At 43.4% G+C, this 18,092-nt stretch overlaps 1 protein-coding gene across 2 annotated transcripts in view; it reads left to right on the plus strand.

Annotated features, from left to right (window-relative positions):
- Nucleotides 1-18,092, plus strand: part of GRAMD4 (GRAM domain containing 4) — a 75,237-nt gene that overhangs the window by 27,391 nt on the left and 29,754 nt on the right. For both annotated transcript variants that reach the window (XM_057417821.1, XM_057417822.1), the window contains exon 3: nt 9,062-9,182. In XM_057417821.1, coding sequence (XP_057273804.1) covers nt 9,062-9,182 — 121 coding nt within the window. The remainder of the gene's footprint in view (nt 1-9,061; nt 9,183-18,092) is intronic.

The following is an 18,092-nucleotide window of genomic DNA, read 5'->3' on the forward strand; positions in this document are numbered from 1 at the left end:
CCCCCCTTCAGTCTGGTGTATTATTCATTACAGAACCATTAAGGAAAGATCTCCATCTATTAGAACAGTACAGCAGTGTCGTGAATGAAAGGCCCTTCTGTACTGTGCTGCAAGAGTACATAGTGAGCTTAGAAATGTGCACATTAGGTGCCTCTTCTTCATGTCTGTGTCTGAACTTGACAAGCATATGCAAAAACTTGCTACAAATGGAGGTTTTAGAATAAAAAGCCTTGCCATAAGGCTTGTGATTGCAGAGCCCTGCAAAGAGCAGCATTCTTTGCTGTGCACCTCCAGCAGTGCACATTCAGTCCTGGGCCACAGATGCAGCAGTGGGACTTTGTCCCAGCACTTCACATGTCTTGCTGAAGCAGCAGGTGCAAAATTTACACACAGTGGAAGGACAGAAAGGATGTCCAAATGAGGTCATCTTACATTCTTTACCTTGAAATCATGAGCTTTACCTGTTTAGTTCAATAATATGCATCCTGACTCGTGTTTGGGTAAAGCACACAGCTAGCTCCTGGTAGGAGGGCCCTGGGGTTGGAAGGATTTGTTATTTTCCTTTGAATTTTCCTCAGTGGTTCTTTGTTCAAAAGGTGTCTTACTGTTGATTTGCACTACCTTGGTCTCAACTTACAGGCTGGATGTTTGCTTCTATGGGCACTTTCACCCACTTTTATTGCAGTGTTCTGACTACCAGGTATGTCTTGGGTAGCAGGTACTTTCTTAGGTCTCTGTGCGTCCCTGGACACTGTGATCAAATCATTGCCAAGACAGCCAAGACAATGTTGATTAGCACATTAACTCTTTGTTAAGCATCTCTTTCAGTTCCTGAATAGCTTCCCAGATTTCTTCTTCCCTTTTCTCTTTACCATAGGTGGTTGATAGTTTGTTTTTAAAGCAAGGACATTCAGCACTGCATGCAGCATTTATTTCTGCATTGTTATGTAAAAATACCACAATCACTGAATAGGTAGAGGGGGTAATCTGATCCATTCCTACTTCCTAATTCTGAATGTATTAGCATTTGGCCTGTTGTGACATTGGAAATTCAGGTAATGTTGCTTGCTTGGTAATTAAAGTCTCCTTTATTCAGTGCCATCATAGTTTCCTATTCTGAATATGCAGCATGGGTTCCTTCCTGCTAAATCACAGTTCTGTGCCTAAACCAGCTTTAAAATATTGCTTTGGCAACTTGATTTGCTAAGATGCAAATGTTTGCAAGTGTTCAGGGAGAGGAACTGTGCCCTGAAAATCATAGCCCGCCCTTAGATTTGCCAGTTCTGGCTTGATTTGCCTAATTTTAACTTTTGTCGTTTTGTGCTATAGATGAATTTATGTGCTCCCGATGTGACAAATGTCCTGTTTCTATAAAAGGGGAGAAAGTGTTCTGTACTGAATGAGTGCAGTGCAGACAGAGGAGGCTCATGTCCCCTTCGGCAGAGGGAGGGAAAGAACAAATTCATGTTTAAACCCATGAAGGTTCTTCACTAACCTAGCAGTAAGAATTACAAGTTGAAGGGCTCTCGTAGCTGTCATGTTGTACTGAACCAGCCTAATCTACTTATGCAAGTTCCCCGCCAGTGTGCTAGGATTAAATCTGAGTTACTGTGGTACAGAAAACACTAATTTACTTGCTATTCCAGTACAGTTTGGATTTTCTGAAACTCGTCAATTAAAACATTAAACGCTTCTGTATTGGTCACCTCATTTACAGTGATTGGAAAGTATAGGGCATGATGTTTAGGAAAGTATAAAGTGCTGTACAAACATTACAATTAAGATAATAAAGTCTCTAATCCGGGCTAGCACTGGTCTTGGTTTTGTTGGGTTTTTCTAATTTATGTAAAATATAGCTGTGTTTTCAGGAGCTTGCCAATATGGGTATGCTTTCAAGAATAGCTACTAAGGATTAACTATTCATGCAAATGCTTTCTGTTCTTGAGCAGTGTTGTAGGGTTTTCCCTTTCCTTACTGCAGGTAAGTGCAGCAGCCACAGGGAACTCTTTTGTAATTGGAGGTAAGAAAATGCACATGAAGTGTCAGTTGAGAACTTCATGGGGCTTCACCCTCTCTAGGCAAGGGTTCACAGGATGAATGCAGGCTGGGGAGAGAAGGGAGGGAAGGCAAAGAACTGTCAGGTTGGGAGGTGCTGCCAAAAAGCCAGAGCTGCTCACGCTTGAAAACACATTGTGGGGAGCTGTGGTTTTTCATATCCGGAGCTGGATGTGGCTTGGGAGTGCAACTCTGAACTCTGATAGTGGGTCAGAGGCAATCTATCGTCAGCGGAAATCTTCCTTTAACCCCTCTGTCTTGGAACCTGTGCTCTACTCTGGCATTTTGGTGGCTTCTTAGGTACCACCAGGCCTTGTGAGCAGGCTTTGCTAATTAATAGCCAACATTTTAAGAGGTCTCTGTGTCAAATACTGTCAGAGTTAGAGAGGCAGAAGGAAAAGCAGAAATCAGTGGAAGCCTTCAAGGCTTCTGCTGTGAGTCAAACCCAAGAAAGGGCATCTGTACAGTATGGTGTAGTTAATTTGGCATGAGTCCCAGCACTAGCCTACAGAGGCAGCAGAAAGGAGAAACCTTTACCCAGTTAACACTGCTAACTTCAGAGAGAAGTACTTTTTTTAATTCAGAGGCAGGCAGTTGATCTCCAGCAAATATATAGACCTTATTTCTCATCTTTTTAGCCTATTAACGCCTCTTGACAGAATGAGGTGTGTTGGTTTGGGGAAAAAACTTCAGGGACATAAGAGCTATCTGCTTAAATGTCTCCCATACCACTGCCCTGGACATGCTCGGTTTTCTGAATGCTTCTAAGTTGTATTCATTAATATGTTATGGTGTCACTGATTTTGGAACTTGGGTGCTTTATTTTCCACCAAGCTTTTATCACTCTGTATCTTACTACCCTGGTTAAACCATTTCACTTTTCCTGTGTTCTTAGTAAGCGGCTTTATATTTTAACTTAGTGGATATTTTTATTCTTTTTTTTTTAAGTTGTTGTAACCTTCTGTGGTTAGTTTAATGATGCGTGCCTCCTGATATTTAACCCATCAACTAATGCCAGACCTCTTGGATCCAGCACTTTAGCAGATATGCGCATTTGGAAACTTCCAGAATGAGTCGCAGAATCACAGACTGGTTTGGGTTGGAAGGCACTGTAAAGATAATTCAGTTTCAACCCCCTGCCGTCGGCATGGACACCTTCCACTACAGCAGGCTGCTCAAAGCCCTGTCCAACCTGACCTTGAACATTGCCAGGGAGGGGGCAGCCACAGCTTCTTTGAGCAACCTGTGCCAGCGCCTCAGCACCCTCACAGGAAAGAACTTCTTCCTAATATTTGATCTAAATCTACCCTCTTTCCGATTAAAACCGTTTCCCCCTTGTTCTATCCCTGTATGCCCTTGTAAAAAGTCCCTCTTCAGCTTTCTTGTCGCCCCTTTTGGTACTGGTAGGGTATAAGGTCTCCCCTGAGCCTTTTCTTCTCAGTCTCTCTGAGAGGTGCTCCATCACTTTGATCATCTTTGTGGCCTCCTGTGGACTTACTCCAACAAGTGCCTGTATTTCTCATGTTGGGGTGCAGAACTGGACGCATTACTGCTGGTGGGGTCTCACAAGAGAGTAGAGGGAGAGAATCACCTCCCTTGACCTGCTGACCATACTCTGAAGCAGCCCAGGGTACAGTTGGCTTATTGGGCTGTAGGTGCACAGCCGGCTCATGTTGAGCTTCTCATCAACCAACACCCTCAAGTCCTTCTCCTCAGAGCTGCTCTTGATCCATCCTTCTCCTGGCCTGTATTTGTGCTTGGGATTGCCCCGACCCGTCTGCAGGACCTTGCATTTGGCCTTGTGGAGCTTCATGAAGTTTGCATGGGCCCACCTCTTGAACCTGTCAGGGCCCCTCTGGATGGCATCCCTTCCCTCTAGAGTGTCAGCCACACCACAAGTGGTTAATTCTTATCACTGTCCCCAGTACTACGCACCTCTTGCTTTTTCCTTCTTCGTAAGAGGCATAGTCAGTGTATCCTGGGTATTATATCTCTGAAGGAGCAAAAGCAGATTTGGTTCTTTAGATGGGTTTCTGAACCGTAACTCATCTCTGGGTTAAATATCTTGAGCATCTTCAATGAGGGTAAAAACTTGTATATACTTAGATGTTTGCTAGCCCCTCTCATCGTCTGTTCCTTCACCTCTGTGCTGCTACCACCTCTGCAGTGCCTGGGGTTGGAGACCAGGGACTGGTTGGGCAGGAGCCAGGAGCTCTCTAAGCACCGGCCTGATGTGCAGAGCCCAAGTGCATTCCTGATGAGTGTAGCAGCTTACTCTTTGACCTGTATGTGATTTTACTGATTGATTTATTTATTTTTAAGCTGTAGCACTGTTTCTTTAGACAGCTCCTTACGAAATACTTTATGCAGGAAGCAAAGATTGTCCCTTTGTACCAGGTATGGATATACAGTATAGAAAGCCACGCTTTAATGTCTTTGCAGCAACCTATATTTCAATAACACTTCCCTTGTGCCTGCTGGTAAGAGTGTGCTATAAGGGTGCTGCTGTTTGACTTTGGCCACACCATCCCCCTTGCGCTTTCCAAGTGTCTGGCAAGTGGTAACACTAAATCTTGCAGCGTAAATAAACATGACCCAACTCTATAGATAAGAAATCAACACAGAGGTTAATTGCAGTCCCATGCTCATCTGAAAACAGGCAGCTACAGTTACTCGTCAGCAGTGGCTGGAGTGGTTGCAAGTGGCATGTGTTGCTGCACCTCTCTGGCTATAGGCAGGTGTGAACAGGAAATCTGGAGCATGGGAAGGAGGATGCTACAGCTCCCTGAGGGAGCTGTTTGTTTCTGCTATGGCATGGTTTGTGCCAGCTCCAAAGTGGGAATCAGGATTGCTGCTAAGCTAACAGCTTCTGCTCCTCATTGGGGCCAGCAGTGTTGGCAGAGTGCTGTGTGGGTGTGTGTTGCTTTTTGGGACTGGAAATAGCATCTCTTCTTGGCACTGTATTGAGCAAGCCTAGGTGGGGAGTTGATGCCAGGTAAATGCTGTGCAGTACTTGTCTGCAGTGCTGACTTGCCTGTGTAGACAAATTCTGAGGCTTAAACTCAGCATCTGTTCAGCTCGAGCAAGAGAACAGATGTTTAGTAGATATTTCCACACTGGTTTACCTTAAAAGTACAAATCATTCCCAGCAGTGAAAGTACTTCCCAACGTTGCTTTCAGTGAGCTTTTTGCACCTCTTTTTTAAAATGTAGGAAATGTCTCTTAATTGTCTTGTAGATTAGTTGAGTTTATGTATGTGTGTAATTTAAGCTGTCGTGGTTGAATGTATGCAAGCTGACTTCTGAAAGCAATATAGTTCCTGTATGCTTCCAGGGCTCAAACAGGGGATGGGGGAATGGTAAATAAATCCCTTTTTGTCTTGAGATAATTTCTGTAATCTAGCACTTTGATTTTCAGTATAAGGTGCTGGAGAACCTCCTGTAATTCATGTTGGCACACTTTTATACCTGGTGGGGACTGCATGCAACCTGAACAACCATTACCCAGGAGATGCCTTCACCCACCATTTCCCCTGTTGTCTGAAAATCATAGAATCATAGAATAATTAGGGTTGGAAAGGACCTTAGGATCATCTAGTTCCAACCCCCCTGCCGTGGGCAGGGAGACCTTACGCTAAATCATAGCACCCCAAGGCTTCGTCCAGCCTGGTCCTATCACTACAGTCTCTAATGAAGAGTCCCTCTCCAGCATCCCTATAGGCCCCCTTCAGATACTGGAAGGCTGCTATGAGGTCTCCACGCAGCCTTCTCTTCTCCAGGCTCAACAGCTCCAGCTTTCTCAGCCTATCTTCATATGGGAGGTGCTCCAGTCCCCTGATCATCCTCGTGGCCCTTCTCTGGACTTGTTCCAACAGTTCCATGTCCTTTTTATGTTGAGGACACCAGAACTGCACACAATACTCCAGGTGAGGTCTCACAAGAGCAGAGTAGAGGGGCAGGATTACCTCTTTCGACCTGCTGGTCACGCTCCTCTTGATGCAGCCCAGGATACTGTTGGCTTTCTGGGCTGCAAGCACACACTGCCAGCCCATGTTCATTTTCTCATCGACCAACACCCCCAAGTCCTTCTCCGCAGGGCTGCTCTGAATCTCTTCTCTGCCCAACCTGTAGCTGTGCCTGGGATTGCTCCGACCCTGGCGTAGGACCTTGCACTTGGCATGGTTGAACTTCATGAGGTTGGCATCAGCCCACCTCACAAGTGTGTCAAGGTCCCTCTGGATGGCATTCCTTCCCTCCAGCATAACAACCGAACCACACAGCTTGGTGTCATCTGCAAACTTGCTGAGGGTGCACTCAATCCCACTGTCCAAGTCAGCGACAAAGATGTTAAACAAGACTGATCCCAACACCGATCCCTGAGGGATACCACTCGTTACTGGTCTCCAGCCGGACATTGAGCCATTGACCACAACTGTTTGTGTGCGTCCATCCAGCCAGTTCTTTATCCACCAAGTGGTCCATCCATCAAATTGATGTCGCTCCAATTTAGAGACAAGGATGTCGTGTGGGACAGTGTCGAACGCTTTACGCAAGTCCAGGTAGATGACATCAACTGCTCTACCCTGTCCATCAGTTCTGTAGCCCCATCATAGAAGGCCCCCAAATTGGTCAGGCAGGATTTCCCCTTAGTGAAGCCATGCTGGCTGTCACCAAGCCCCTTGTTGTTTTTCATGTGCCTTAGCATGCCTTCCAGGAGAATCTGCTCCAAGATTTTGCCAGGCACAGAGGTGAGACTGACTGGTCTGTAATTCCCCGGGTCATCCATTTTCCCCTTCTTGAAAATGGGGGTTATATTTCCCTTTTTCCAGTCATCGGGAACTCCACCTGACTGCCATGATTTCTCCAATATGATGGCCAGCGGCTTCGCAACTTCATTCCCCATCTCCTTCAGGACCCGTGGATGGATCTCATCAGGACCCATGGACTTGTGCACATTCAGATTTTTAAGATGGTCTCGAACCAGTTCCTCTCCTACAGTGGGCGCAAGGTCTTCATTCTCACAGTCCCTGCATCTGCCTTCCAAGACTTGGGTGGTGCAGTCAGAGCCTTTGCCAGTGAAGACCGAGGCAAAGAAGTCATTCAGAACCTCAGCCTTCTCCTGTGTAGCCAGTTCTCCCGAGAGCTTCCTGAGGGGGCCTACATTCTCCCTAGTCTGTCTTTTATTTGCTATGTACTTGTAGAATCCCTTCCTGTTATCCTTAACATCCCTAGCCAAGTTTAATTGTAACTGGGCCTTGGCTTTCCTAACCTGGTCCCTACCTTCCCAGACAACATCCCTGTACTCTTCCCAGGCAGCTTGTCCTTGCTTCCACCTTTTATAAGCCTCTTTTTTCATCTGAATTTTCCTCAGGAGCTCCTTATCCATCCAAGGAGGTCTCCTGGCCCTCCTGCTGCACTTCCTTCTGGTTGGGATGCAACACTCCTGAGCTTGTAGCAGGTGATCCTTGACTGTCAACCAAGTGTCTTGGGCTCCCCTGCCCTCTAGCGCTGTATCCCATGGAACCTTACCAAAGCAGTTTCCTGAAGAGGCCAAAGTCTGCTCTTTTGAAGTCCAGGGCAGTGAGCTTGCTGCACGCTCTTCTCACTGTCTGAGGATCTCAAATTCAAGCATCTCATGATCGCTGCATTCAAGGCTGCCCTGGAGCATCACATTTCCAACGAGCCCTTCCCTGTTGGTGAGCACGAGGTCAAGCATGGCACCTCTCCTGGTCGACTCCTCTCTTGCTTGCAGAAGGAAGTTGTCTTCCACACCAGGAACCTCCTGGATTGCTTGTGCCGGGCTGTACCGTCCTTCCAACAGATGTCAGGGTGGTTGAAGTCACCCATGAGAACAAGGGCCTGTGAGCATGAGGCTTTTCCTATCTTTCTGTGGAGGGCTTCATCCGCAGGTTCTCCTTGATCAGGTGGTCTGTAACAGATCCCCACAGTGATGTCTCCCATAGCTATGTTTCCTTTAACCCTGACCCACAAAATCTCTGTGGACTGCTCACCTGTCCCCAGACAGAGTTCCATACTCTCCAGCCTATCCCTAACATAAAGGACAATTCCCCCTCCCCGCCTGCCAGACCTATCTTTTCTAAAGAGCCTGTAACCTTCCATTCCAACACTCCAGTCATAGGAGCCATCCCACCATGTTTCTGTGATGCCTATTATATCATACCCCCGCAGATGTGCACACATCTCTAATTCCTCTTGTTTGTTTGCCCACTTTATGCCTTCTGCCATGTGGGATTGTTTTTTTTTCTGTGCTCACTTCGTGAAGGTAGTGCTTGTCACTGCTCTTCCTAACAAATCGAATTGCTGTTCAATTTCTGCGTTCTGCAGTGTTTCCAGTGCTGAGTTCATTCAAGGAGTGTTGGTAAATCTGTCCATACTTTCCTGACTCCCCTTACTCCTGGCCTGTTAGGATAAGCTTTTGGGCACCAGTGACATCCTTCAGGAGTAACTGGGCTGTGCTGGAGGCAGGGGAGTAGGGGGACCCATTCTTTGCAGAGAGACTGTGGTGTTCAGAATTAGAAATTCCATAAATGGGTTTTAAAATGTACAGTATGGAGTTTCTAATAGCTCTGTAAATATCTAGGACAGTATTACTTTGCTAGCTTTACAATATTATGTGTAGAGTATGTTGCGTTGACCATTCATTTAATGGGAAGAGGAGAGAGTGGTAGTATAAATATGCCTTTTAAATCAGCAGAAGAAAAGCTAAACGATGATGCAGCAGAACTGGTAAAGGGGGGAAAATGCCTTTTCTATAACTCCCTGAGGCCTGCAGAGGTGCATTCTGTAAACTCACATGGGAGCGATGCTGTGCATTTGATTAGCTTTCACTCATTTATTTAGGTGGTTTAATGCTGAAGAAGAGGCCTGGAGAGTTGACGCTTGCACACTTGTCATGTGCCTATTTCTTTTCTGCCCCAGAAGTAAGATGTTGTATTTAAATGATGAAACAATGTACCTCTGAACTGTGTGTTCTGGCTTTCTTATAGGCTGGTCCAGGGACCATCATCATGGCTTCAGGAGTCCAAGATTTTAGCAGAACGGAGTCTGACAGACTGAATGAGATCAAAGGTCACCTGGAAATAGCCTTATTGGAAAAACACTTTTTACGTGAGTATGAAATTAACACTGTGTGGAAAGGAATGGCTTAAGGCTGCTGAAATAAGGATTCTTTAAATTGCAAAAGTTGGCATCAGATTTTTGAGGCGGGCTGATGCCTCCCTGTGAAGAACTTAAAAGCATTCCCAGGGTTTCTGGGTCACTTGGATATTATTTTTCCTCATTGCATTCTTCACAATGTACCTCACTACGTAACAAAAGTTGCTTAGTTGAAGTCTTGATGTTGACATCTGCACATTGTCTTAGAATTAACTCAGTGTGGTTGCAATAGGTGTAGTTATTTTAAGAAGGTATGTCTGAAGGGGCAACCAACGCTTTTCCATGGCAGCATATTTCAACAGTAATATGTCTTAAAACACGTCTCTTGCCAGTATGTGAATTACTGGTAAGTGGTGTAAGAAATACAGATAAGAGTATCTGTAGATTTCAAGTGTTTGGGTTTATGTGTGTGTATGTGTGTATCTAAGAGTCAAAATTGTCATTCACAGCTTGAGGCACCTGCGGGACTTTTGGGATTTTATCTCTGCAGATCTGAGCTGCTGACTTGTAAGACAGGATAGTTGAAACCAGAAACACTGAAGGCAAACATTCCTTTAACTTGATAGAAGTAGAGATCTGCAATAAATCAGTGAGAATTCTTGCTCAGTTGCTTCCCAAAATTGTAATTTTAATGGCTTATTTTTGAACTTCAGAATATGGGGGTTGTTTTTATTATGTTCAAAGCTTGTCAGATGTTTTCTAAGGGATGGAAATAACAAGGCTATAGATACCATTTAATTTTGAGATTACAGTGTAACAAGAAGACTTGTTTATCTTCAGCATATTCTCAAGGATTTGGAATTAGTTTTCTGTGATTTGTTTGTCATTTGACAGTATTATTTTGACTTTTTTTTTCCCCGTGTGTATGAGAGGGAGGTCTGATAAAGGAAACTGGGCAAGAATTTATAGTGAGTTGCTGTCAGCTTCCAATGATAACTGGAAGAAGTACCATGATTGTAATATCAAGCAAAAAACTGAAGGCTCTTGGCTTCACTTGCATTGTTGTTTTAAGTGATTTCTATGAATACTTATTTAACTGTGAAGTACAGAGTTACCATGTATTACTTCCATCCCCAAAGACATACTGCTTAGGCTCTTGTTACCAAATTGTTTTTCAAGCAAGATGGTACATTTGTGATTTCCTAGTATAATATGATATGTAACAGAAACAGTAAGACTTCCCAGAACTGACTTCTGGTTTGAACTAGGATGTGCTTTTTTGCTATAAAAACATGATAGGGTTCCCAAACACTCCCGTGGTTGGTGAGCCCATTCTCAGTCCTTAGTATATGCTTAGAGGAACTGTGTGGGGCACACATTTTTGTGAATATTTTTAGTCTTCAGGTTTTTACTGTAGTTTGAAAAACCTGATCAGCTGCTACCATTTTTAGCTGAATCTTTTTCCTTTGCACAGGCCTTTGTAGCAACCTGTGAGGTAAAGGGTAATGAAGCTCACTGTTTCACATGAACTTTGAGCAGATGGTTGGAGATTCAGGCCAGTGGGGTCACTCAGCTGGGTTGCATGGGTCAGTCCTTACCAGTGCTCCTCACTAAACTTGAGGTTTGCTGTAGCTACAATTAGAGAGTTGTTCTGACAAGTCAGTTGTAATTCTATATGCAAAAACACAAGAAAGAATGATAAACTGGTAGAGAAGTAAGCGCAGCAAAGCTTATCCATGTTCCCCTACACCACATTCAAAATTTTGGGCTGAAATATGTAACTATGTTTGTCAGTTGGAGTGAAGGAGGTGCTCACCTTTTGGATATTCTTCTTGTATTGTTCTATTTTCTTCCTCCTTCTCTTTGAATTAATGTTGGTGGGGTTTTTGTTTTGTTTTAGTGCTAGCAATACTTGGTTGGTTTGTTTGTTTTTTTTTTTTCCCAAAAAGTCAGCTGATGGCGAGCAGAAAAACATTCCTGAAACTTGCAATTTGTTTAATTTCCTTGGAGAAAAGCTTGATCATTATTTTTAAATCCAGCTGCTGTAGTAGGTGTGTTTAAGAAGGCTGGTCACTCATCTGTATTTGCATGCTATTTTTAATTATGGAATTCCTTAAGGACACCTTGCTGTAACTGCATTTTTGCATAAACCGTTTGCCATTTCCTCCCACTCCATTTCCTCCAGCTGGGTGTGCAAAAAATCAGAGCAACTGCTAGTATGTGGGGACAATAATTAAAGATCCATGGATTCACTTTCTAAGGTGTTAAGTTTCTAATAATTATCAGCCTGATCCTGACTTTATTTTTGCCTCTTCTATACCTCTTATTTGTATTGGTGTCTTATTGTCCAAGAGGCTTAAGGAGGAGAGATTTCCTCCCAGGTGTACATTGTGTATAATGTACACATACACAATGCAGTTACAAGTTAGTGTGGGTCTGTAGTTGCAGGTGCCTGGCTAAAGGAAGAACGAACTGCTAGTCTTCTCTAATCTCCATTCAGCCGTTAGCAGGCGCGAGTAAAAGGTGCAGTTTAGCTGAGTAGTATTTTCAGTGAAACACATCCTAGGCCTAGCTGTAGCCCCTATAAGCTGCAGAGGAGATCTGGAGCAAACAGTGACTGGAGAAAAACAGTTTGTCTCCAGTAAAGTGAAAATATCCCCATTTTAGATGCCAGATGAATCTCTTCTTTAGCAAAGATAATCTAAACACCCAGAGGAGTGAAGATGGAGAGGAATAGCTTAATGTGTTGAATAGCTGTAAATGCAAATAGAATGCAACTGGAAATGTGAGGGGTTTAAGCTGCAGACTGTCAGGAGGATGAGACGCATGGAGGAAGGGATCTTAGATAATGATGTCTTAAGCAAGGGAGGGATCATCTAACTCTTCCAGCCAAAAGGTCTGAAGTTGCTTTTCCTGTCTGTGCAGGAATGGTCTTAATCTCTGTGATCTAATGGCTCCTTCTGAGCCTTATTATGGGAATGCTATGGATCTGGTGAGACTGCGATATTGGGGTGGGTTCCTGCAGCACGAGACTTGAACACCTGTTGAATGGAGAGTGCACAGGGCTTCTTGGTCTGCTGGACCTCTGAATGTACATGGGCAAAAAATGCTTTGTCTTGGAGCTGTTGTCATTAGAGTCATCCATTTCTGAGGGACTTTGCATATTACTGTAAGCTTGTTTTTAATGCACAGGAATACTGCCTTGAACGGGGTTTAGGTTGGGAAGGCAACTACTGAACAAGGGCAGCTAGGGTTAGTAGTGAGTTTAGTGCTTCAAAACCTAGTTGTATCTAAACAAGAAACAAAAACTTGTTTGCTGCTTTTGCATTTGAAAAACAAAACAATAGCCAGTATCTTTCTGGGTTTGCACATTGTTGAGGTAAACAACCTGTTTTTCTTTGCATTACTTCCCATGCTTGCTTATGGAGGGCAGTTTTGCAGATATCAGCACTCTGGTCTTGATGCTTTGTAAGCAGGTGTACATCCTGTGGTTTACATGAAGTATTACGTAATTCTTATTCAAGGTTTTCCAGCCTTTTTCAATGCTAGTTTTAGCAGTTCAGGGAATAGGAGTTGGTTGTAACAGCAGCTAATAGTAAACAAACTAGATGACTGTTAGAGAAGGTTAGTCATGAACTGGTAAATCAAAGAAAGGCTGCTTGAGGATGAATAGCTTTAGGAGGAAATAAAGGCCTCTCCCACAGGGGTTTTGCATTCCATTCTGTATGGCAGGCTATGGCAGGAGTCTCAAAGGGTTTACAAAACTGCTGGGTTTGGTTATAATTTTTATACCAGCACTGCAAGAAAAGTTGGGATTGTGCTTCTTTCCCATTGAAATTTCTGCTCCCACACTTTCCATTCTCGTATGACTTTTTAAATCAAGTGTGTGACTAACTTCACAATGGCATCAATGACTGATGATTTTTTGTAAGAAGAGCAACCTAGCAGAATACAGAGCTCATGGAAGCAGAGCTCTAGAAAACTATACATGATCCTTGGGTAGATTTGGGATGCTAGAAAGTGGTAAACCTTAGAGGTGAACTGTGTGGTGGTGGTTGTGACCAGCAAAAGACCTGTATTAGAGAGTTCTGTTCTGTACAGAAATGTCAGTGCCTCCTTGAACAGTCACAGTAATTGTATGTAGTAAATTGGCTGTGAAGCTGAGTCAGGGTCTAATTACCAACTGTGTCACAACACCCTTGGTGTGCTTTCTCCTGACATGAGGGTCAGACACTTGCTGCAGGAGCAGAGCTAGGGGAGGGCAGAGGAACAGTGCATCGGTGTTGCTGTCTCATTACTGACCTGGCAGCCTTTTGTCACCTTTAGCTCAGAAATCTTGAAGCAGAATAAAGAGCTGATTTATGTAGCAAGTGAAGACCCTACTGAGAGAGTAAGTAGTTGTTGTGTTTATATGAGGTGCCCAGATACCAGCTGTGGGCCATAGTAGCCATTACTTGTTAGATGGTCAGCCCTGGCCAAGGAATCCTGATGCTGCCGCACAGGATCCTAAATGAAGCATGCTTATGCTGATGAGCATGAGGCTGCTGTGGTAGTGGAACTTACCCTTGCTTTTTCATACCCTTTACTCATCCCCCTGTAACCCTCCTTTCTTTCAGCTTAAAATCCTGGACTCCCAGGCACTAATAGGGTCCCTGGGAGATCTGCACACATCCCTTGAGCGTGTGGAGTTCCTCTGATGAGGACTGTGGTTTGTGTATAGTGACTGGTGGAATCTTCTTGAACATTTTCCTTGGGTTCCCAGAGATGCTCCAGTAAGAAGAGCTGAACCCAGGCTATTGCTGAGAGCTGTCTGTTCACCAGAGCTATGTGTTCAGCAAAGATGCTTTTGCTTGCTTTATACTGATAATTTTTTAAAGTTTTTCTAGGTCTGACTTCTCAAAAACTACAGAAAATTCCTTAAGAAGTTTAAGAAAGATTTTACTTATACTCAGAGATGCTTACATGATACTCCATGTGTTTTTTTTGTTTTTCCTTCCTGGACAAAAAAACCTCTCTTAATTTTCCTGGATGCATTCTTGGAAAAGGGAATCGTGAGCAGGCTAGAGCAGCTGTGTGGGACTTAAAAAGCCTCAGCACAGACCAAGGATTCAGACCTCCATTTCTCATCTGCAGATACTCTGCTCTGACTGGTGGAGGACATGGGTTGTGCTCTTGCTCACTCTCAACTTGACTTCCAAGAGCGTGAGGTTCCCAGGGCCAGGGGAGAGGGAAAGGATGTGACTTGAGCACAGAACAGCAGCAGGCTGGAGTCCTGCACTGGTCTCTGCTGTGGGCTTTTGCCATCTGCCCTCATCACTGGACAAAGCATGTAAATGTTGGTGGCATGCATATGCAGGAATGCTGGAGGGCCCAACCCAGGAGGATCACATGCTGTCACACTTCTTTTTGTGGGACCGATTAACCAAAGCACAGCACTGCACTGACAGAGAGGTATTGTTACAGCTCCTCCACCAGTTTGATGCAGCCTATGCATTGTGTTACGTAGGTGGGCTGTGCTCTTGCTTCTGCCTTTTCTGCATGCCCAGCTTAGCTTCCTGAATTGCAGAGTGGGTGAGAAAGCTCAGGCAGGGCAGTGGTCAGCACTGCTGTGCCTGTTCCTTTTGAGTAACTGAGCTGGAGATTTTGGGAGCCCCATGTGGAACCTGCCCTTACCTGCTCAGTTTAGTAGCACAAAAGCCTTGGAAGAGCCTGCTGCTATTCACAAGCCAGACGCTATTTCAGCATTTATAGCCTGTTTTGCTTCTGCCAAAACCAGGGAGTGAAAACAGTTCCTTCAATAATGACAAAATTTTTGCAACTCCTTTCATTTCTGATGGATTCTGAAACTCTTCTGGTGTTTTTAGTCTCTGAAATTTCTGAAACTTTATAAAGCAGCAGTAACTTTATAGAGCAGCAGTACTTTTCATAACTTTTAAGCTGGCAGAAGTGTATCTAGCAATAGAAAACTTCCCACTTGATGTTCTGAGAAGAGAATCTGTCTCAGAAAGCTGTTGATTTTTAAGATATTTCACATATTTTAAGATATTTCACATCTCAACAATTTTAAATCCTTCTGTAATGAAGAGGAAGTGATCCTGTGTCTGTTATAACACAGTAAAGCCCAACTGAAAATACTATGTAAATGTGAAGTTACTAATTGGTTGTTAGCATAACTATTTTGTACATACCATAATAATGACATCTTAATTCTTTCTAACCTCACCCTCTTCCTACTGGAAGAGGAACTAGACCAGCTTGCACAGAGGAAGACGACCTTGTCAAATATGATGTGCTTTGTAACACTCTCCATCATTGCGTGAAATAGAAGAACATTTCACATGAGACTCTGCTATTGAGGTGGGGACAGTAGTACCAGGGGAATGTTAATTGCACTGAGAAGGCAGGATGATGGTTCAGACACAGCTTTCCCTCAACTGCTTCTGGATCAGAGTTGGTTTATTTCTTACCAAGACAGTGGTTCAAAGGACATAAGCCATGGGGAAGGAGAGTCAGAGGTAAGAACAACAGCAGGAGACAAATAGTACACAATTAAGCTGTATCCAGTTATAGCTATGGATTGTGAACTTGTCTCTCTCCAGAGGAGTATATGAATTACTAAATAATTTGGAAAAAAACAAGTTGGGGATTTCTGTTGTGGGTCCTTCCTTCATCACTGCTTGTTGGTCAGACAACACTCTTTGTATATCTCTGTTGTACCACTAGTAGTGGAGTTGTCCCATGTCCTTCACAGCACTGCTATTTGCTGCTGGTGATTGAGGTAAAGATTAAAGCTCTCCAGTGTCTTCAATGATGAAAATAGACGTTTTCGGATTCCCAGTGTCTTATTCTTAATGTCAACGTTGGTTTATATGGGACAAAGTTAAAATACTAGCTTTCTGCAGGAGTTGGGAGTCTGGCAAGGATAGGAGTTGTCTGCCTGGCAGAGAAAACTCCCAGCGTCGGCTCTGTCAGCATGGTGGGTGAGATCCAGTTTGATGGTGTGTGGCTGGGATTTAGTGTGTTTAGTACCAATTAAACAGCATACTTGAACTCTGGTAATGTTCAATGGGTTGTAAGGAGATTTGCTATAATTAACATAGACGCGGAAGAGTTATTTCTGTCGTTAAGTACTGGTGTTTCCCCATGTAGACATGACAGCATGCATGTATGCTTTTTGGCATTTCTAGTTTTTAACGTGGTCTCCTTAGGTTTAGCACTGAAGTGGTTTAGTGTCTAGAAACAGTGCTTTGCAGTCTCTAGCTATGCTCTGAAGGAAATTTTTGTCACTTTGTCACAGAGAGGGGATCTTGCAGCATACCTGTAGGCCTACAAAGGAATGCTATTATGTAAAACAGCTACTAGGAGGCTCCCTAATCCACCTCCAATCCCTGCATTAAGGGAAACATCCGCTTTACTGCACTGAGTATTGAGTATTTTTACTGAGTATTGAATTAGAAATCCAACCTGCTGTTATATCTTCCCAACCTCATGTATTGTCTTTCTTTTCTAAATACTACTCAGGTTCTGTTCTGTCTCACCTGAACTAAATACTTTGGTATTTAAAAGCTTTTTATCAAAACATTTCTTACAAGCTTGTGTGTTCTAAGAAGCAAACTGAAATGTTTCAGTTGCTCTAGCGACTGATGCCATATCATTGTGCAAAGGAATGCTTGGTAGCTTGTCTTTTAGCAAGTACATGGTAGCAGCTAAACTTCTTGAAATGTTAAAACTTTAAATCCTTAGTTCAGGTGTGACAGTTATGTTACAGCTAATAGAGGAGAAATTGCTGTAGAAAAACTGAAATGAATACAGGTTTTTGGTAAGCTGTGGGACGCATTGCTGATGATGGTGTTACCTATGAGGTCAATTCTCCTAGGGTTTACAGTGCAATCAATAATAGGCAGATTAATGTAGTTGAAACACTCTTGTTACTTTGTGTCACTGACTTCTAAAGTTCGTGTTAAGAAGTGCAACAGCATTCAGGTATTTTCCTGCTTCTTTACACAAGTTGGCTTTACTAGAGAGATTTTAGAGCATTTTTTGCAGGGTCACAACTGCTGTCATGACCTAAAATGTTACCAGCCTGCAGGTACGTAGAAATTGTGACTCAGGGTTAATAGGATTCTGTAATACACAAGGACACAGAGGGTTTTTAACTCTAGATTTTTCCGCTTTATTACAGATTGCTGCAAATGCCACAGAAATCACCACTAACAATTATATCTGTAATGGATAAAGTGAATATAGATGAGTGGAAAATAAAAATATATGTCTGTGCATAAAGCTGGTAGAAATTATTGGCAGCTATCAATAGTATGTCAGCAGCCAAGTAGGTATAGTATTACAGGTTGCTACAAGCTTATCTTTAGTGAAGTAAACTTAACAATAACGTAGCAGCAGATGTAACTGTGATAAATTACTTACATGCACGTATGCATATGTTTACAATAATATCAGTATCAAGCTTACTGAACATATCTCAGAATGGGACAAACTGTCCCAAAAATGGGAGGACAAACCACACCTTCCCCAGTGAGAATCCAAAATCTCTTAGGAAGTTTGTGTGGAGAGTTCAGCCTGCTTAGGAAAGGAGAAGGACGTGCATCACAGGAAATTCTCTTGAGAAAGAAGCTTCATTTTGGACAAAAATGAAGTAATTTTTATATCATCGAGGATTAAGGACCTGTAGGACATCACCACTTGAGCAGCCAGTAGATGCTGTTAATTGTTTTCTGTTCTTTCAGGCCAATTTTCATTTTTCCAGTCTGTTTTCCTGTCGTTGCAGATAGAATAGCCAGTGGCAGTCACCAGTTCTTACTTTCTGAGTATGTTTTCTCCTTTTTTCCAGACTATTTTTCACCTTTTCAGTTGATAAATTGCTGTTACAGTTCCTTGGGTTTCTGCTTATCAGTGGTATCTCAG

The sequence above is a fragment of the Pezoporus wallicus genome, unplaced genomic scaffold (assembly GCF_028554395.1).
Source record: "Pezoporus wallicus isolate ANWC-B61680 ecotype Strahan unplaced genomic scaffold, APGP_CSIRO_Pwel_v1 contig_5542, whole genome shotgun sequence".
NCBI classification, from domain to species: domain Eukaryota; kingdom Metazoa; phylum Chordata; class Aves; order Psittaciformes; family Psittacidae; genus Pezoporus; species Pezoporus wallicus.